Source organism: Neurospora crassa, linkage group III (assembly GCF_000182925.2).
Source record: "Neurospora crassa OR74A linkage group III, whole genome shotgun sequence".
NCBI classification, from domain to species: domain Eukaryota; kingdom Fungi; phylum Ascomycota; class Sordariomycetes; order Sordariales; family Sordariaceae; genus Neurospora; species Neurospora crassa.
In genome coordinates, this window is record NC_026503.1 from 2,638,774 (window position 1) to 2,656,567 (window position 17,794).

General features: G+C 52.9%; 8 protein-coding genes across 9 annotated transcripts; 4 read left to right on the forward strand and 4 right to left on the reverse strand.

Moving 5' to 3' along the window:
• The first annotated feature begins 1,261 nt into the window (after positions 1-1,261).
• Positions 1,262-2,680, forward strand: NCU00105 (ribosome biogenesis protein NIP7). The gene is made up of 5 exons (XM_952136.3): positions 1,262-1,407; positions 1,486-1,572; positions 1,753-1,879; positions 1,972-2,052; positions 2,122-2,680. The coding sequence occupies exons 1-5, from the start codon at positions 1,363-1,365 to the stop codon at positions 2,331-2,333; spliced, it is 552 nt and encodes a 183-aa protein (XP_957229.2). The 5' UTR covers positions 1,262-1,362; the 3' UTR covers positions 2,334-2,680.
• pro-4 (proline-4) lies at positions 2,487-4,964 on the reverse strand. Its single transcript, XM_952137.3, has 6 exons — positions 4,571-4,964; positions 4,402-4,443; positions 4,089-4,276; positions 3,924-4,034; positions 3,595-3,865; positions 2,487-3,521 (listed from the first exon to the last, which is right to left on the reverse strand). Exons 1-6 carry the CDS (start codon positions 4,599-4,601, stop codon positions 2,758-2,760), a joined length of 1,407 nt encoding a protein of 468 aa, XP_957230.2. The 5' UTR covers positions 4,602-4,964; the 3' UTR covers positions 2,487-2,757.
• A 118-nt stretch (positions 4,965-5,082) lies between these two features.
• Positions 5,083-6,477, forward strand: NCU00107 (mitochondrial inner membrane protease ATP-23). Its single transcript, XM_952138.3, has 2 exons — positions 5,083-6,024; positions 6,109-6,477. Exons 1-2 carry the CDS (start codon positions 5,371-5,373, stop codon positions 6,334-6,336), a joined length of 882 nt encoding a protein of 293 aa, XP_957231.3. The 5' UTR covers positions 5,083-5,370; the 3' UTR covers positions 6,337-6,477.
• On the reverse strand, positions 6,404-8,606 carry stk-13 (serine/threonine protein kinase-13). Its single transcript, XM_952139.2, has 4 exons — positions 8,198-8,606; positions 8,048-8,137; positions 7,027-7,953; positions 6,404-6,970 (listed from the first exon to the last, which is right to left on the reverse strand). The coding sequence occupies exons 1-4, from the start codon at positions 8,309-8,311 to the stop codon at positions 6,839-6,841; spliced, it is 1,263 nt and encodes a 420-aa protein (XP_957232.2). The 5' UTR covers positions 8,312-8,606; the 3' UTR covers positions 6,404-6,838.
• A 92-nt stretch (positions 8,607-8,698) lies between these two features.
• NCU00109 lies at positions 8,699-12,912 on the forward strand. Of its 2 annotated transcripts, XM_011395448.1 has the most exons (3): positions 8,699-8,790; positions 8,858-10,017; positions 10,095-12,912. In XM_011395448.1, exons 2-3 carry the CDS (start codon positions 9,262-9,264, stop codon positions 10,305-10,307), a joined length of 969 nt encoding a protein of 322 aa, XP_011393750.1. In that variant the 5' UTR covers positions 8,699-8,790; positions 8,858-9,261; the 3' UTR covers positions 10,308-12,912. The 2 variants fall into 2 exon arrangements, with proteins under 2 accessions (XP_011393750.1, XP_011393749.1); XM_011395447.1 differs by having other exon boundaries at positions 8,699-10,017.
• Positions 10,498-13,333, reverse strand: NCU00110 (hypothetical protein). Its single transcript, XM_952141.3, has one exon. It carries the CDS (start codon positions 12,921-12,923, stop codon positions 10,758-10,760), a length of 2,166 nt encoding a protein of 721 aa, XP_957234.1. The 5' UTR covers positions 12,924-13,333; the 3' UTR covers positions 10,498-10,757.
• A 416-nt stretch (positions 13,334-13,749) lies between these two features.
• On the forward strand, positions 13,750-14,834 carry NCU00111 (hypothetical protein). Its single transcript, XM_952142.3, has 3 exons — positions 13,750-14,232; positions 14,308-14,387; positions 14,454-14,834. The coding sequence occupies exons 1-3, from the start codon at positions 13,824-13,826 to the stop codon at positions 14,604-14,606; spliced, it is 642 nt and encodes a 213-aa protein (XP_957235.3). The 5' UTR covers positions 13,750-13,823; the 3' UTR covers positions 14,607-14,834.
• NCU00112 (aminopeptidase P) lies at positions 14,684-17,685 on the reverse strand. Its single transcript, XM_952143.2, has 4 exons — positions 17,161-17,685; positions 16,011-17,094; positions 15,697-15,958; positions 14,684-15,639 (listed from the first exon to the last, which is right to left on the reverse strand). Exons 1-4 carry the CDS (start codon positions 17,441-17,443, stop codon positions 15,214-15,216), a joined length of 2,055 nt encoding a protein of 684 aa, XP_957236.2. The 5' UTR covers positions 17,444-17,685; the 3' UTR covers positions 14,684-15,213.
• Positions 17,686-17,794: the final 109 nt, after the last annotated feature.

A 17,794-nucleotide genomic window follows, 5' to 3' on the forward strand; every position in this document is an offset into this window, starting at 1 on the left:
TCCAACCAGAGAGGATTGTCGAGACCCAAACAGCTGGACGTTACTGCAATGCTTCTTTTCACTTCCGTCTTCTCCTTCCACTATAATCCTTCACCGTTGTTCTTTGTCTTCGTTTGCGCAGATGAACAACAAGGGACGTTCTCTCCCAGTTGGACGAACCACAATGTCGGTATCCTCACACTCCAGCATCTCTCTCTCACCATACATACCTTTTCCCATCTACAGGTCTGGCCAAGAAGGCGCAGTAAGGTCTTCGGCGATTACCGCGTAAGGGAAGCTCCTTGCGCATCCGTGATTTCTACGACGAGATAGTCGAATACGTAATGTTGCGCATCGTGGTGGGTTGGGTATCATGAGATTCCTCTAACCAGCGCGCCCAACGTGAGCCAGTTTGGTTGGTCACACTTCATATTCCTTCGAGATGGATGAATTCGGTGCATTCGGTGGTATTCTATACCACAATACTCCCACGTCTCGTTTGCCACTATGTAGTCATCAACACCTCCCCACTTGAGAACCTCGGACAGGAACGGAGACACTGGTTGAGGAGTCTGAATGGCAATCGATCAACTCGATGCTTGATACTAGTTTGGCTTCTTTTTGTGTCAGTAGAAGTTGACTTATAATCCCTCTTTGATGGGTGCAAGGCCATGGCTCGACCCATTCACGACCAGAACCACAAGCTGCCACTTCCAACGTCAAGTGGCCTTCTAGTTACGCTTTTGTCAGTTGAACAGCGAGCTTCTTTGCTGCGATATCACTCCGATATGCATTACAATCTCTGGAAAGCTAACTTGCACGGTTAACCCTGCCAGCAATCTGGGCTACCAGGACGATTGAGAAGTCAGCCAGGCTCGCCGCGCAGGAAAACAATCGTGTAGATGAGGACCGAATCCTGAAAGAGAGTAGCCCGCTGGATACAGCTGGAGATCATTGGCCTCGACTGGGGTTTGTTTCTTCCATCACACCAGGACTTGGATGAACATCGCGATGCAGGAGTTCCCTCTGGAAATATAAACTTCATGGATGTGGCATATTATCCGCTTCAGGTTGTCACTTCAGTTGCCGGCCTGTGACAGTGTCGCTAGGGCGGCACGCTGGGGTCGCGCACGGCAAACGTAGAAGCGGGTAAAAGTGGGACTCGGCTATTTTAGCTACGAGTATCCACTGCAGCCATTGCATCTAAAGCGGAGAATTGATGGCTTGGCGTCTCCCCATTATCGGAAGAGTGGGTTTCCTTGTCGATAAAAAAAAGTTCTGGCAGAGAAACGCGGGCGAACCTCCATCGGTTGCGGCTGTCAGCGCTTGGAGATTCCCTCGCATTGCATCACCAACTCCATCAATTCACAACACACCGACAAGATGCGCCCTCTTACAGAAACGGAGCAGAAGACCGTCTTCGAGAAGGTCAGTTTCAGTGCCGAAACAATGTCATATTCAAACAAGGATGAACAACAGCTGACTGATTGCTTTGGCACCCTAAAGCTTGCAAACTACTGCACCGATCTCAAGAGTCTTATCGCTCCTCTCGATGATGGCGACAGATACGTTTTCCGTCTGAACCACTCTCGCGTACGTCCTGCCTCTCTCGCCTCCCTCGCTTCCTCTCGACCTTGCTCGATACACCGTCTCTTCCCTTTTGGCTGTGCGCCACCGAGGACAACGACAGCCGTTGCGACGGCGATGACAGCCACCACACCACCACCAACCAGAATAAGGGCCAGATAAACTGACAAAGATGATGATATACAGGTTTACTACGTCCGTCTCTCCGTTGCCAACCTCGCCACCAGTGTCAGCCGCGATGCCCTCCTCAGCCTGGGTACCTGCCTTGGAAAGATGACCAAGACGGGAAAGTTCAGACTTCACATCACTGCCCGTACGTTCCATGTCCAATGCCGAATCCTTATGCGGTTACTGAAACAGTTGGAATGTATGTGAAAGCTAACAACCTGATTACCAACCTTATAGTTCCTATCCTCTCGGAGCACGCCCGTCATAAGATCTGGGTCAAGGACAACGGTGCCCAGCCCTTCCTCTACGGCTCGAACGGTATACCTCTCCATCTCCTGGTTCTCTGTCCTACTAGCCTCATGAAAACTAACGGGCATTTGAAAACAGTCGTCAAGGCCCACGTCGGCCGTTGGTCCGAGGACTGCCCCGAGCACTCCGGTGTCGTCGTCTACAGCATGGCTGATATCCCCCTTGGCTTCGGTGTCACAGCTCGTAGCACAACCGAGGCACGCCGCCTTGATCCCACGGGTATCGTTTGCTTCCGTCAATCGGACTGCGGCGAGTACCTCCGTGATGAGGACACCCTCTTTGCTGGTTAAAGTGTCGGTCCGAGTAAGAAAGAGGGAAGGAATTAACGAAGGCTTGGAAAAGAGAAGGTCATATGAACTTTTTTTTTGCTTTAGGGAAGTACCATAAAGGCGTCCTGGCGTTTACAACACACACATACACTTTTGGTCAGAATCAGATACCTCCAGCATTTTTATCTGGGCAGATATAATTTGATCTTTTTTCTCGTCGAGCAATGGGGCAGGACCGAGACATACCTACATCCTTTATTAGGAAGTGTGATGGGATCCTCTCGACCTCGTTGTTTTTATACCTGTGGAAGCCATTGTTCGTCCAGATCCCGACTTACGCAACACTCAAATTGTATCTGTTTACGTCGTTTTCAACACGTAATTTCAAGGTACGAACCCCGTCCATGTTTTTGTATAATCGCACTTTTTCTACCAAGCCATACCTTCAAGCCCGATGTCCCCCAACAGGACTAGCCGGCCTACTCACCGTATTGTAAAAGCTCACACTCTCCCTCTGCGCCACATACTCGCTATCCGCATACCCCAACAGCTGCCCAATCTCCACGCTCTGATGTCCCTTAATCCTTGCAATCTCGGCGCTCGCGTAGTTGGTCAGGCACCGGCCCACCTCGACCGCTTCACCCTCCCACATCTTGCCATCCGGACCGGGCGTAGACCGGCGCTTGTCAACGACGCACAGGCGCACAGCCTCTTGCTGAGCAAAGAAACCCTCGACGTCCACTACGCCGACGGGAAGCAGCCCAGCTTTGCCGAGGAGAGCCTTGTACGCGCCCTGGTCGATGTACAAAGTGCCATGCGGACGCAGGCCGTGCAGGATCCAGAAGTAGCGGTCGCGGACGGGCGAGGGCGAGGGCAGGAAGCGCGTGTGAAGCGGGATCTGGCTGCGGTCGATGACGGCTGGGGCCTGCTCGGAGCTTGGGTTGACAGCCACGGCTGGGGTGGATGTGCCAGTGACGGAGTCGGAATTGTTGGTGAGCGAGGCGAGAGACGCTGTGGACGGGTGGTTGATCTGCGTGGTAAGGGAGGCCGGGGAACGGCTGCCTTGGATATGCCTGACGATCTTGTGAATGTTGCCAGGGTTGGAAGAGCGAGTGATCACGGTGGTGACGCCGGCGGAAGTGGCAAGGCGGGCGGCTACGATCTTGGTGGACATGCCGCCTGTGCCGAGCGATGAGCCGGCTTGAGAGACTGGAAAGTGGAGGCACATGGTTAGGATGCTGTTTGAGACCCTGTGCTACAGGAATAGAATGGAGCTTCTTACCATCGGCAACAAGAGCACCGATATCTTCCACAACCTCGATTGGCTGGGCGTCAGGGTTGGTTCTGGGGTTCTTGTCATAGAGACAGTCGACGTCGGTCATGAGGAAGAGGAGATCGGCGTGGACCATGGCGGCGGTGATGGCTGACAGAGTATCGTTGTCACCAAACTTGATTTCAGATACGGCCAGCGTATCGTTCTCGTTGACGATGGGGATCACGCCCATATCGAGCAGCTCATGAATAGTGTTTTGCGCATTGAGATATCGTGATCGCTGAAGGGAAAGTCAGCGGAAAGTCGTTCATCATTCAGGTGGTGTGATCCCCACTCACATCGGAAATATCGCTCCTGGTGAGCAAGATCTGGGCGATGGGCTGTCTGAGATGGTTGAACAAGCTGTCCCACAGACTCATTAGGCGACACTGTCCGATAGCTGCCAAGGCCTGTTATGGTGTAAGCCAAATTATCCTTCTTGTCGTGTAACTAGGAGGACTTGCCTGCAACTTTGAGATGTGTTTTGGTCTCCTCTCAACGTCCATTCTTTGGAGGCCAACTCCGATGGCGCCGGATGAGACAATGATGACTTTGTGCCCATCTTTACGTAGCTTGACCGCTGTCTCGACTATTAGGGTGAGATTGGATAGAAGGGGCTCATGTGTTTTTTCGTCCACAATGGAACTGGTTCCTGGGGGAGTGAGTGTTAGCCCAGTGAGCCGTGGCTAATGAGATCCAGCGTGTAATATTGTCGTTTCACATGAACATAGAGCATTTCATGCTATTTCGAGGAAAACTTTGGGGGTTTTCCCTCACCGAGTTTGATGACCACTCCAAGGGAACGAGGGCTCTTCATAGCTATAATGTTAAAGAAAGCGTTAACACACAGCTCTTGCAGATAAGCGCCTCAAAACAGTAGACTGAGACCGCTCTCGAGGATGATGGGTGAGTGAGATCAAATAACAGAGTGTGGTTCTGCACTTACACACATGGTGATGTTGCGTCTCGGGCTCCATCTTTATCAAGTATTCAGACTGCAGCTGGCCTGTATGCGCGTGATTTCACTCAACCCCAGCTTGGCCGATCAACAACTGAACCGTTTCTCGATGTGGAATTGATCCCTTCAATGTGCATTCGGTACGGACATGATTCCCTTGGGTGCTCCTGGAAACTGGAGTCACAGTGGGTGCCGCGACTTTGGCAAAGTGGACCGAGTCGTTGTTGACCGCGCCAACGAACGGCCGACATCGGGGCACAAAGACGGGAACGTGAGGACAGGAAAAAAAAAACGGGGCCATCCCACGGTCACCGCCCAAGACCAGTTTCAGGGCATTGTCACAGGGCATTTTCGGCGCGCTTTTAGGGACAGACCGCTCCGGGCTTACCGGCCTTGTTGTCTCCGACAGGGCGTGAGATGTCGGCTTTTGCGCGCTAGGTGACCTAGTGCGGTGCCCGTAAAGCAAGTCCCGAACTCCCGGTTCCGTCCCGATGGGAAACTTCCCTTAGCTACTACCCACCTTCCGTCTATGTACACTATTCACTGGGCGTCCGGGTACCTCTAGTGACGACATGCCAGGTGCAGCTGGGCTGTTTTCCGTAGTGGTGTCTCCACTGTAAATTTTAGGTCCCAGACCTCCCCGTCAAGGTGCCCATCTCATCTCATAAACACGATCCGATTCGATTGCAGATCAACGATTGGGAACCCCCACCTTCGACGATAACCTCCAGCTCAATCTTGGAGCAAACACAACGTCCGAACCGACAACCACACCATACCTGCTCACCATGTCACCAGCGCCCACCACTAGCGCCGGCCCCGCGTCCTCGGGCATTCCTCCCTCCTCCCTCCCCACATCCACCGTCACCGAGGACGATACGAAACCCTCCTCCTCCTCCTCGAAAGCCAACGATCTCCTTCCTCGCTACCTCACGAACGACCCCTCCCGCACTGGCTACGACCCCTCCATCCAATGGTGGATGAACTACTTCAAGATTCTCACCGGCCAAATCACGCCCGAGGGCGTCGAGCACTACCGTGAAGACCGGTACAAGGCCAACGAGGCGCGCGACTGCGCGCGGTGCGAGGCCGACCGCGACTGGCTGTTTCAGAACTCGCCGGTGATCCGGTTCCTGCGTGAGAAGGTGGCCAACCTAAACGGTGTCTTGGATGAGACCAATGTCGTGTGTCGCCGGTGTCCTAGCAGGATTGTGGTGATTCCCGGAAACAAGGAGAAGGGAGAGGAGGATAGGATAGAGGTTGCCAGACAGGGTGGTGGGTTTAGTCCTGATCATGGCATCCTGTTGTGCGCCAATGAGATGCGCAACCGAGGACACTTGGAGGATACGCTGGCGCATGAGATGGTGCATGCTTGGGATCATCTGAGGTGGAAGGTGGATTGGTTCGGGGAGAAGAGTTTGAGGCACGCTGCTTGCACTGAGGTGAGTTCCCTCTCCTTTTCCTGTTCCGTCTGTTTCGTTTCGAGCTGGAAGGACAGTTGCTAATCTTTGGGATGTTCTGAGCAGATCCGAGCATCAATGCTTAGCGGCGAGTGCAGATGGACACGCGAGTCTATTGTCCGAGGCAATTGGACGCTTACCCAACAATTTCAGAACTGCGTTCGTATGCGAGCCATCCAGTCGGTTATGGCACGACCGACGTGCAAGGACGATGTACATGCAACAAAGGTGGTCAACGAGGTGTGGGACTCGTGCTTTTCGGACAAGAGGCCGTTTGAGGAGATTTATAGGTGATCTCGGGCCTGTATCGCGGATGCAGAGGGCGTTTTATACCATGTACTCCTGCTGTTTTTGTGATGAACGTTTCTTGACATGTACAATCAATGATACCACTTCAACTTGAGATTCCAGCTCTGATCTTGTGGCGCTGATATATACACTGGTCACACATGTGATACATAAACTAAAGTCAATGTCCAGTCCATTGCTCGCTAAATGCCGGAACGTAGTTACGTATATGCACAGATAATGAACTCACAAGCCTCCTCCCCTTGACAATACGGGGATCCTGATCCTAGCCCTCTTCCTCTCGCTCAAACGCCCAAGAACGCCCGTATTACAACATGAACAAGAAAAGAAAGGAAAAGAAAAAAAAGGAAAAAAAAAAAGAAGAAAAAAAACAAGAAAAAAACAAGAAAAACAAGCTAACAATGCAAGTAGGCTCCACGCTTCCGCAGTGCTCGAAGAAAGTTCGACGGATATCAGACAAAGTAAAAGCAAAGCCAAGAGACACCCCTCAGTTGCCCATCTTACTTGCCATTTTCTCCCGGTTCGCAGCTCTTTCTCCCTTGACGCAGTGCTTCAAGATCCAAGGGTGGTTCTCCACCTCCTCCAAAGGAAGACGCTTCTCAGGGTCGAGTACCAGCAACTGGATAATGGGTTAGCATTGAAAGACCATCCTTATGGGAAACAATGACTTCTTACCTTCTTGATCAGATCCTTTGCCTCCTTGCTGACCCACTCGGGAATGGTCATATCCGCCCTCGCAATCCTCTTCTGTGTCATGATCGGCGTATCCTCAAACGGCGCCTCGCCGACCAAAAACTCATACGTCAACACGCCCAAGCTCCACAAGTCCACTTTCTCATTGTACCAGTTATCCTTGGATCCGCTCCGGATCATCTCTGGCGGCAGGTAATCCAGGGTTCCGCAGAGCGTCTGCCTCCGGTTGTTGGGCGCGTGCACGCTCCAGCCGAAATCCGATATCTTGATTTCCCCGTGAATGCCCACTAGAATGTTCTCCGGTTTGATGTCGCGGTGGATGACGTGCTTGCGGTGCAAGTATTTGAGGGCGGATGCCATTTGCGCAACATACTGCGCTGCTTTCCATTCGGGGAAACGGTTTTCCTTGCGCAGGTGCTTGTACAGCTCGCCCTTGCCGGCGTACTCGAGAATCAAAAAGATGCGCTTGCTGTCATGGAAGTGTCCGTACAACTTCAAGATATTGGGGTGTCGTAGGTTGGATTGAATTTCGATCTCGCGACGCACTTGCTTCTCGACTCCAGTGCCGTGTTGCAATTCCGACTTGTAGAGCACCTTGAGGGCACAGATGAAACCAGAGCTGCGCTCCCGCGCGAGGTATACGCGGCCGAATTTGCCTTTGCCAAGCGGCCGACCGATTTCAAACATGCCAAGGTGGAATTGTTTAGGGGATATCGACTGTTCGTAGCCGGCGCTAGAGGATGACTCGGATGTAGATGTACCTGTCGAAGACACGCTAGCGGAGGCCATTGGCTGCGAGAGTTCGTCGTGATCATCGTCGTCGACTCTACGAATGCCGGCGTATGTTGTGGACTTGTGAGCGGCGGATGAAACAATGGTCGAAGATTTCGTGGCAACGGGAACGGTTCTCTGTGGTTTTCGTGGTGAGGGAGGTTCGCTAGAGATGATGGGCGGATTCTTCCTTTGCGCGATCTGCGAAGGAACAAGGAACGGAGGTGCTTACTACGGTATTGCCGCTTTGCGATTGAAGGGCTACTTTGAAGAGATTCGGCCTGCCGGGGGCGCTCGTGTGTTGGACTTGACTGGGACCTGCCTACGATCGCGCAAATCAGTCAGAGAGGCTATCACGCAAACAATGTTGTATAAATCATACCTTTGACTTGAGCTCTCTCGCCTTTTGCTGAAGTCGAGCGCCATCGCTTGGATCGTTGTTTTCGTCATGTATCGACATGCGCCCGAAGCGTGACTCCATTGGTTGGCCCGCCATCTTGGGCACGACGATTTCTAGGATCGCGAATGAGAAACAGTCGCCAGGAAGTCTAGGTGGGATGTTGCATAGATGATGGGAAACTAGCGGGCGGGCGCAAAGCAATACACTCGATTCCTAGGGCGTCGTGTTGAAAGCGCAGGCCACTTCAGTATTTATTGGTTGAAGTTGGTTGTCAAGCAAGGTTGGTTTTACACAAGGCCAGCGAAGTTGATGCTGATTGGAGTTGAAACGACACTTCCCAGATGGTGGGCCAGGATTGGGGCTTTATTTACCGGGGCTCAGTTCCGTTGCCTAGCAACAGTCATTGTCTTCCACTTGTCTGGCTGCGCCGAACCTTCCCTCCTGGGCTCCCTGATCAAACAACTGAGACCAGCAATGATAGGTGCAGCGGGAAGGTGGGCTGGGCTCAGCAGCGTCCAGAGGATTACAGGAGACACGCCCTTGGACTTAACAACCGGGAGAGACCTGACTCGGTGGTAATTGACACGGCAATGAATATGACTGTGAGGATCTCATTTGTCTGATATCTTTTGTTTTTCTCAGATTTGGCAGAAGCACCTTTGATGGCAGATGTCGTCGCAGCGACGGGATTAACCCGACATCCAAGCAACGGAATCAAGCCCTGCCGCCCCTGCAGGTGCGCGCTAACATCGGAGCTGGATGGGGGGAGGGCCCCGCTAAACCCCGCTAGATCTCCAAGCTGCTCTGAGCCTCTGACAGTTTTCATTTACTATCTGGACATGGCAAAACTATCGGCCTTCTTCGCACCATCAGCTGCTGGGAATTGTACCAAGCTTGACGTTTGACCTCAAATAACGGTCTGACCTCTTACATTTCCACAAGCACAGCAACAACTGGGCGTCAAATACCTCGAAACGCCCTCGCCCGTACACAACAGTGACCGAATCCCTTACCCGACGACGACGACGAGGACGACGACGCCCACCATGACGTCCGTCAAAATCAACCACATATCATCGCTCAATGAGCCGTACCCCTCCCCTTCGGCCCTCGAAGCCGCCACCACAATGCACGTTCAAGGCGCCTTCGTTGTTGCTACGCGTAAGCTGCCCATCCTCAAATCAGGTCCCATCGACGCCATGTCGGAGCGGCTAGGAATTCCAATTCCCGAGATGATCTTCGGTGATAACCTGGTCTCGATCACGCACCGGCCAACGGGCTGGTCGATCGAGTTCAATGCCGAGGACGCGCTCGAGCGCGTGGACAAAACGGGCGAAAAGATGCTGCAGGTGGCGTACGCGGGCGAGTGGAGCTCGAGCCGCGAGAAGACGAGCGCGGGCATCAGCGAGGTGGTCAAGCCGTTTGATTGGAGTTATACAACGGACTATTGTGGGACGGAGAGGCCCGGCTCAACCGGAGGGGCTGAAGGGAAAGAAACAAAGTTGCATGGGGACGAGAACACACCGGATATACCTATTGAGCTCCTGAAACGGCGAGACCCGATCCTCTTCGCGGACGAGGTGGTCCTTTACGAAAGCGAGCTAGATGACAACGGGTGCAGTATCGTCAGCGTGAAGCTGCGGGTAATGGAGCACCGCATGTTGCTGCTGTGCCGGATGTTTATGCGGTTGGATAACGTGCTGGTGCGGGTGCGGGATACGAGGGTGTATGTGGATTTTGACAAGGAGGAGGTAATTAGAGAGTATACGGAAAGGGAGGATAAGTTTGAGAATGTGAAGACGGTAAGTTCTTTTGGGAGAAAGGAGACAGGATTGCGAAGGAATAGGTTAGCTGACGACTTGTTGGCTCTGCGAAACAGAAACTCTTCATGCAAGGCCTCAAACTGGATCAGGTCACCATCGCACTTCGTGATGCCAACCAGGTAGCGCCTCTGCTGCCGCTTATCAAGCAGGGAGTTGAGAGCGTTATCCTAGGTCCGGGTGTGGCTACGAAGACGACGACAACAACACGGTTCCCAGGGCAAACGCAATCGACACCACAGACTCAGTTTGTCCGTCCGCCGCCGAGATAGGGGCTGAGGACAGATTCTTGCACGTTTAGAGCATTGTATGCAAGATAATATGGGTTAACCTCTTCATGATTGACGGATCAACGGCATTACAGGCGTTAAGGAGGGTTTGGCTAAGGATACATAGAATCGGGATCATGCGGAGCTGCACCAACAACACCGCTATTAATCGTGGATGTTCTCCCGACCTGATCACCATTTGAAGATGCATATCAAAGCCGGCCTGTTCAGGTCTTTGGTGATAGTTTTTGGCGACACCTGAGGTGAACAAGACAGCCTTATTTTCAGCCAGTGAATATGCAGAACGCTAGTAATCCAGATACCCGTCGACCTTTGAAACACAATACATCATGTCACATACCATTCCGAATTGTGGCTTGTGCTCGAGTTAAAAAACAGACCACCCAGCATGAAAATCCAACTCCATAACCCAGAAAATGCAACATAACCACATCACCTAGCATCCGGAATAGGCGAACTCGGCTGCGTAACCTCCTCAAACGACAGCTCCCACTTATCCACCTCCTTGAACTTCTTCGCCGCCTTCAGCAGCTCTTCACCCAGTCTCTCCGTCATCATTTGCGTCGTTTCCGGCAACTCTTCAGCCTCACCAAGGTCCATTGCAGAAACTGGTTCCTGGTCATCATCGTCGTCCTCGCCATCCTGCTCCTTATCCCTGTCACCGCCCGAAGCATCAGCACCATCGGCGTTCTCCTTGTCGGAGCCTGCTCTACCGTACGTTCGCTTTGGCTCCGAAGAGCCGGGTTTGGATTTGGCAGCGGCTTTGCCATTGGTAGTTGTACCATGTGGCGGCTTCATTTTCTGCTTGTCCTTCTCTTTCAGCTGCTTCTGCTTTGCGGCACTGAGCGCCTTTTCCTTCTTTTTCCTGGCGGCAGCGGTGGCAATGTATGATAGTTCGTCACCGTCTGCGGCAGTTTCATCTTCAGAAGAGGAGGAGGAGCCCTCGTCACTAGTGATGTCGTAAGGGTTCTCCTTGTTCCTCCCCTTCTTGTTCTTTCTGTCGGGTTTTGCGCGATTCCGTCGAGCAGGCAGCAAGCTTGTTAGTGCCTCCGTTGCTAATTTTTCCTCTTCACGCTTCTTGACAGCTCCGGTGGCCTTTTTGAATGCTGCGGCGGCGACTGCTGAGGCCTTTGCAGTATTTGGGGCTTTGTAGTTTGGTGAGTGTGTGAGTGAGGGTGGTGAGGAAAGTTCAGATGACATGTCCGCGTCTACGGCCCCCATTGGCCCGGCGCCTAGGCGTGGTAGCAGTTCGGGAGTCTGAAGTCGTTCTGTATAAACAGGTGCTGCTCGCCGGCTGTTGTATGACCGGTGCGTCAAGTTGTTGAGTGATGGCCAGGCCACTGGGCTCTCAGCTTCTGAGGAATCGCTTGCGGGTGGTGCGTTGACCGGGTCGTTAGGATCGATGGGGGGCCTGGACTGCCTGGGAGGACTGGACGGTATATGGTCTGGAACAGGCGAAAGGGCGGGTGTTGAGAGTGGCGATGAAATGGGGCTGTCGCTTCCATCTCGCATCTCTATCGACTGGTGAATGACCTCATTTTCTTCCTCTTCTGGTTCAGGAACAGGTTGCTCATGTACCACTGATCTGCCGCGCTTCTTACGACCGGAGTGGCTTTCAAGTGACTTGCGTTTCTTCGAGCGCCGAGATGGAGAGCCGGTTTCCATGATTTCTTCATCGTCGTCGACAGGCATCGCTCCACTGGAGGCCGGAACCGTGACATCGGCACCCAAAGCTGCGCCTGTGAAAGCGCTGGCACCAGACCGTCTCTTCATCATGTCGAGCGGCGTCGACTCGCCATCTGGACCTGAATCTTCGTCTTCAATAGCCGCTTCTCGATCCACATCCATATGATCTTCCTCATCAGTCATGGGGATGCGTGACACCTGCGAAGTCACGGACAGGGATCTCTGTCGTCGTCCTTTCTGTGCCGTTCCCAAAATACTGGGCTCGCGTGCTCGTCGCTTGAACAGACCCAGGTTGAGTGTAGACATGACGCTCGGTGTAGTGGGCCCCCTGCTACTTGGCCTGACGGGCCCGTCGTCTCTGCCTGAGACACTGTTTTGACGTGGACGGTGGCGCTGGAAGAGACCGACATCGAACGAAGAGGTGTTGGCGGACCGGTAGCCACCGGCATTCAGGGCGGTAATCGTAGGGTCCTCGAGACTATCGTCGAGGTCAAACATATCGTCATCCAGATCCAGGCCGGAAGTGTCGCCTGTTAATCGCCGGGGCGCTCGCGGGCTCGGTCGGGTGGACTCCTCTCTCTCGCGTCTAGAATAGGAGGTTGCGGCATCGGGATTCCGGTCGGTGTCGGCAGTACCGGTTGTTGAGGTCATATTGGCCAGCCGGTCCATGGCCTGGTCTCGCCTCTGTTTCGCGTCCTCCAGCTCCTTAGCCTGGTCGGAATTCATGTGTCGTTGGGCTGCTGCCACGGCGGCGGCGCGCTGCTTAGCGCGTTCCTTTTCTCGATCGCTAACATCGTAGATATCGCTGCTGGGGTCTGTGGCAGTCGGCTTAGTGACGACGGGTGGTGTGGCGGAGGAGCTGTTCGCTGTAGGCTGCGACGGCACAACCCGTGATTTCCTTGGTCTGGGCATCGTGAATGTGTCGCGGGGTTCTCGCCTGGGGTTGTCGATATCGGGTCTCAGAGAGTTGTGGGAAGTCGGTGGGATTATATACTTGTATTAGGGTAAATTCGTGTGGGCGAAAATCATGGCAGTTGGTGGTGGTGCATATGCAGGTGTTGGGGGTCCTGTTCAGTTTCCCGGAATCTCCTCCGCGCGGAAAAGTTGGAGAATCGTGAATGTAAATGCGATATTCCGTCGGCGCTGATGTTGACGTATTGATGTACCGTTGCAGGTAGATCGGAGGAAAGTGCAGTCCCAGAGACGGGACGCGTTCCTTGATCAACACCGGGGTATCAAAAAAGACTGGGTCCTTCAAGCGCGTGCCGGTCTGGAAGTACCTCTGTACCGTAGCGAGACCCCGTAAGGTAGTGTAGAATGCGGGGTGAGCCGTCGGCAGGCAAGCCTCTCCGCTCTCGGCAACAGACTTCCAGACGGGCTGTACGCAGTATGTGGTGTACAGACCCAACTGGATCATCCAATGACAAGGTTGTCTGTCACCTGTGTCTGGGCAAATTGCTTGTGTGAAGTTGTAGGAGGAAACAATGCTCGATTGCTTTTTCGTAGATTGTTCTTTTCTTCGCACCAATGGCTTAACGTAGTTCTTTTACTTCTACTATGCAGTACACTAGAGGCATCCTCAAGTCCTAGTCCCTGACCCTTGAGTTGTCATCAACAATGAGAAGTTCAAGCTGTTCCTTGTGTCCCTGCCAAGAACCTCATTACGTCACGATCTGTAGCTAGCGTAGCGTTAAGGTAACTGGCTGCTGAAAGTGGTGAACTGTTCAAGCAGAGAGAGCTTCAAGCTTGAACCAACGAACGAACGGTATCAACAGGATCGACATCTAGTAATACTCATTAGAGAGGTAGCTTATGCTTACTTATTCTACCGTATTGCTTTCCGCCTTTTCGTCCACCAAAAAGTCCATGAAGGTGACACAACAACAAAACCTCACATTACTCCGATCCTCCCCTTCTTCACGTCGCATTGCGAACCTCACCACCAAAAGTCCCTGTCGCGAAACACCAAAAGTCACTACTTCCCCTCCAACATCAAATATGGCCACCCGCATAGCCTGTCGCGCTGCCTTCCGGCGCAACGTTGTGCCCGTCACTCTCGGTCTCACAACCACCTTCGCCCTGGCCGCGCGACAACAGCCTTTGAAGCTAGACGCCTTGTCCAGCTCGCAGCAGTCGCGGTCTCTCCATTCCCAGAAAGACAACAAGGAGGAGTGGTTGAACCCGGAAACGATCAAGCAGCTTTCTAGTGGGAGTTTGAGCGGTATGACTACCACCCAGCTTGGATATTGATTAGTTGTATACGGGAGGCTAATGTCGACTTGTGCCGCCTTTGCAGGTTTCGCCACCGGTCTTTTGATCAGTGTCTTTTCCAAGACGCTCGTGCTTTTGGCGGGTGTTGGTATGGTGCTAGTTCAGGTGGGCTTTTCAACTTCGTGACAGAAATGGAAGAAAGATGATGTACTGACAAAAGCATGGGGATAGGTTGCGTCTCGATACGGCATCGACTTGGTAGGCATGTTGCATCTTCGCGACAAGGTGAACTCGTCAAAGATTCTCAAGGCGTTGCAACACAAAATGGCCTTTAAGCTTGCCTTTGCCATAACCTTTGCTCTTTCTGCTTTCATGTCTTTCTAGATCAAGCAAGGTTCAAAGACGGAGAAAATGATATTAACTCTACACATCAAGATGCATCGATGGCGTTATCACATCATCGGGGGAGAATTTTGCAGAGTCGGCATCAAGACATGGATGGTGATACGCTGTCTATGTATTGGTCATTTTAGGCGTTTTGAAAGACTATCAGATATCCAATGTTTGAGACTGTTCTGGTTTTCCAACTTTGAACATCCATGACTATCCTCGCTCCTTTCGCTACATTGAACGACCAATGACCAGCTTCGTGTTGACCACCCGGCTTGTGTGCCACAACAGATAGCCATCTGAAAGACATGAGAGCCGCCATGGGTGCCAAAAAAAAACCAGCCCAAGCGCCATATAGCAGCAGCGGTCATGTAAAAAAAAAAAAATCGCTAGATTCCCGGTCAGCCCTGGCGCAAGGCAGTTCTGGGATCCTTCGGCACACTCGTCCAGTTGAAAAACATCCAGTGCAGACTTGATGTGGATGTTCTGTTAAGTCTCATTTTTAGGGGCGGATCCAAAATACTCCAACGCCCAACATATTTCCAAGCTCTGAGCTAAATCGTCTGGACGGTCGGGTTTGAAACTCGGCTTCAAAAACAACCTAAAACGGGCTCGTTTCCCGCAGCAGCCACTCCGTCGTGAGCTGATCTCCATCAAAGTAGCCTGCCATATTCTTCCTAATCTCCTCGTTGGACTTGTTTAGCCAGTCCTTCTCTTCCTGCGTTAGCAAGCTCTCATCAATCAGCTTCCTGCAGTAGGGTACCATGGTGACATGCTCGAAGCCCAGATACGGCTTATCGCCAAACTGGTGCTCCGTCTTTACTTCACGAACAATGGCCAGGTTCTCAATACGGATTCCGTAGTTGCCATCCTCATAGTAACCAGGCTCGATGGACAGCACGTTGCCAGGAGCCAGAGGAACATCGATGTACGCCTTCCGAGTACCAATGCCGATGGGCCCTTCATGGACGTTTAGGAAAGATCCAACTCCGTGGCCGGTTCCGTGGCGGTAGTCTAGCCCGTATTTCTGGAATCATTGTTAGCCATTTGTGGATATTACCACAAGGAGCAAGTCGTTACTAACCCAGAGGAATTGGCGGGCCAAGGCGTCCAACGCAAAACCACTAGTTCCCTTGGGGAATACCGCAGTGTCCAGAGCAATGTTGCCTTTAAGAACCAGAGTATAAGACTTCCTCTCGGCATCGGTCGGTTGGCCGAAGTGCAGCGTTCTCGTGACATCCGTTGTTCCGTCACAAAATTGTGCGCCTGAGTCGCAGAGATAGATGGCATCAGGGTCAATCACTGAGCAGGCGCCCCTTTCGGGCTTGTAGTGGATGATTGCGCCGCTGCGTTCATGTCAGCATCTTTAAGTGAATGAATTTCACATGAGAAACTCACTTTGGTCCGGTGGAAGAAATGGTATCGAAGGAAAGACCAACAAAGTCGGCTTGTTCGCTTCTGAACTGTTCCAGTTGGTCGGCGGCCTCCACCTCATCCAGCTTGGCCTTCTTGTTGATTAACTGATCCTCAAGCCAGGCAAAGTACTTGATTAGGGCGGCGCCATCACGGATGTGACATCTCCTCATGCCTTCAAGTTCCGTCTCGTTCTTGATGGCCTTTGCGTCCCCAATAGGACTCCTGACCTCGTCCACGTGCTTTTCGCCGCCCAACGCCAACTTGAGAGCCCATGAGGCTTTGTTTGAAACCAGGTACTTGGTGGGCTTGTCCGACTCGCTAGTACTCTTGGCAGCATTCGCAAGGATCTCGGTGTCCTTGAAGAGGTCGTTATAAGGCTTGATCCCAGTGCCGTTCTCAGCCAAATATTGCTTGACCTCGTCATTCAGTTTTGACTCATCGACGTACAAGGTTGCGCTGTCCTTTGTAACGATGGCGTAAGAGAAGAAGACGGGGTTGTATGTGATATCGTTGCCGCGCAAGTTGAAAAGCCATGCGACTTCGTCGAGCATGGATACGACGAAAGCAGCGGCCTTCTTCTTTTCGAGCTCCTTGCGCAGGTTTGTGAGCTTCTCTGCTGTGCCCTTTCCTGAGTACTTGGCACCAAGCAAGAAGACCGGCTCGCTGGGACGAGGTGGTCGACTATCTCCCCATACGAGATCCACCAGGTTCTCGTTGATGGCCTTCAAGCCTGCGCCGCCGTGCTTCTTGATATCGCCATCGAGCTTGTCGGCTACCGCCGGGGAAATCAGGGTGGGATCGATGCCAACAGATTTTCCGCCAGCGGATTCGTCTGCTGTCCATTCTTGCCAGGTGGGGACATCTTGGAGCCCGGTCTTGAGCAGGTGCCAGTTCTCATCCAACTGTTTGGAGGCCTGGTTGAAATAACGACCATCCGTGGCCAAGGCGGCCTTGTCTAGTGTGACGACTGCCGTTCCAGCCGAGCCAGTGAAACCCGAGATGAAAGCACGGCGGGCGTCGCATTCGGCAATGTACTCGGAGGCATGGCTGTCTTCCGAGGGGACAACTGCGAGATTCCAGAAGGGTCAGCGGCCAGTGGAATCGTCTTGGCGGAGAACGGCACAGGGCGTACCATAGATGTCAACATTGCGCTCCTTCATGAGAGACCGTAGAGCGGCCAAGCGATCCGTTGTGTTGACAGTCATGGTCTCTTCGTCCGAAGCGGCTCTAAGATGTTGGAATAATCTTGATGTGAGAGAGAATGCTCTGGTCGTACGTGACGGCTGAGGGAAGGCAGTCAAGGCCCTGGGCAGATTATGTAGAACCCTGGCGGCTTGGGAGCGGCTGGCTGGTCGGGGGACAGAAGACGCAACTGCTGTCAGGCAAGAAGAGGGAAAGGACCAAAAACTCCGCATGGAGAGGAGAGGAGTGTTCCCGTAACGTCGCAAGGGAAGAGAGACAGCCACGCAGACGGGACCAGAGGGGGACGGTGGTTTTATAGGATAGCAGCTAGTACCGAGAAGCTATCACCTTGACTTGGACGAATGGAAGAGTCAAGTTTGGGGACTTCTACTTTGGGCGTAGTTGGTGGACGGGTACCTCTCTACACAGCACGTCCAGTCGCAACGTTTTGGTCACACGACGGGACGGGTTATCGCAGGTACCTACCTTGCCTGCTGTAGTGGTACCTATCAGATTTGGTGGCCCGGCTCAACTCGCATCCCACACGGGACCTCGAGCTCCTCTGCGCCCAACGATCGACGCCC

What these genes read in the sequence shown, in the direction of transcription:
- NCU00105 (XM_952136.3), top strand. Translation starts at nt 1,363, where the DNA reads ATGCGCCCTCTTACAGAAACGGAGCAGAAGACCGTCTTCGAGAAG. An exon ending in AGAAGACCGTCTTCGAGAAG is followed by an intron (nt 1,408 to 1,485) that starts GTCAGTTTCAGT and finishes GGCACCCTAAAG; the next exon opens with CTTGCAAACTACTGCACCGA. An exon ending in CTTCCTCTACGGCTCGAACG is followed by an intron (nt 2,053 to 2,121) that starts GTATACCTCTCC and finishes ATTTGAAAACAG; the next exon opens with TCGTCAAGGCCCACGTCGGC.
- pro-4 (XM_952137.3), bottom strand. Translation starts at nt 4,601, where the DNA reads ATGGAGCCCGAGACGCAACATCACCATGTGT. An exon ending in TGGAGTGGTCATCAAACTCG is followed by an intron (nt 4,277 to 4,401) that starts GTGAGGGAAAAC and finishes TCACTCCCCCAG; the next exon opens with GAACCAGTTCCATTGTGGAC. An exon ending in AACACATCTCAAAGTTGCAG is followed by an intron (nt 4,035 to 4,088) that starts GCAAGTCCTCCT and finishes ACACCATAACAG; the next exon opens with GCCTTGGCAGCTATCGGACA.
- NCU00107 (XM_952138.3), top strand. Translation starts at nt 5,371, where the DNA reads ATGTCACCAGCGCCCACCACTAGCGCCGGCCCCGCGTCCTCGGGCATT. An exon ending in GGCACGCTGCTTGCACTGAG is followed by an intron (nt 6,025 to 6,108) that starts GTGAGTTCCCTC and finishes TGTTCTGAGCAG; the next exon opens with ATCCGAGCATCAATGCTTAG.
- stk-13 (XM_952139.2), bottom strand. Translation starts at nt 8,311, where the DNA reads ATGGCGGGCCAACCAATGGAGTCACGCTTCGGGCGCATGTCGATACAT. An exon ending in CGCAAAGCGGCAATACCGTA is followed by an intron (nt 7,954 to 8,047) that starts GTAAGCACCTCC and finishes CGAAAACCACAG; the next exon opens with AGAACCGTTCCCGTTGCCAC. An exon ending in CAAAGGATCTGATCAAGAAG is followed by an intron (nt 6,971 to 7,026) that starts GTAAGAAGTCAT and finishes CCCATTATCCAG; the next exon opens with TTGCTGGTACTCGACCCTGA.
- NCU00109 (XM_011395447.1), top strand. Translation starts at nt 9,262, where the DNA reads ATGACGTCCGTCAAAATCAACCACATATCATCGCTCAATGAGCCGTAC. An exon ending in AGTTTGAGAATGTGAAGACG is followed by an intron (nt 10,018 to 10,094) that starts GTAAGTTCTTTT and finishes TCTGCGAAACAG; the next exon opens with AAACTCTTCATGCAAGGCCT.
- NCU00110 (XM_952141.3), bottom strand. Translation starts at nt 12,923, where the DNA reads ATGCCCAGACCAAGGAAATCACGGGTTGTGCCGTCGCAGCCTACAGCG.
- NCU00111 (XM_952142.3), top strand. Translation starts at nt 13,824, where the DNA reads ATGCTTACTTATTCTACCGTATTGCTTTCCGCCTTTTCGTCCACCAAA. An exon ending in TTCTAGTGGGAGTTTGAGCG is followed by an intron (nt 14,233 to 14,307) that starts GTATGACTACCA and finishes CCGCCTTTGCAG; the next exon opens with GTTTCGCCACCGGTCTTTTG. An exon ending in TTGGTATGGTGCTAGTTCAG is followed by an intron (nt 14,388 to 14,453) that starts GTGGGCTTTTCA and finishes GCATGGGGATAG; the next exon opens with GTTGCGTCTCGATACGGCAT.
- NCU00112 (XM_952143.2), bottom strand. Translation starts at nt 17,443, where the DNA reads ATGCGGAGTTTTTGGTCCTTTCCCTCTTCTTGCCTGACAGCAGTTGCG. An exon ending in GCGCAATGTTGACATCTATG is followed by an intron (nt 17,095 to 17,160) that starts GTACGCCCTGTG and finishes GGAATCTCGCAG; the next exon opens with TTGTCCCCTCGGAAGACAGC. An exon ending in ATTTCTTCCACCGGACCAAA is followed by an intron (nt 15,959 to 16,010) that starts GTGAGTTTCTCA and finishes ACATGAACGCAG; the next exon opens with CGGCGCAATCATCCACTACA.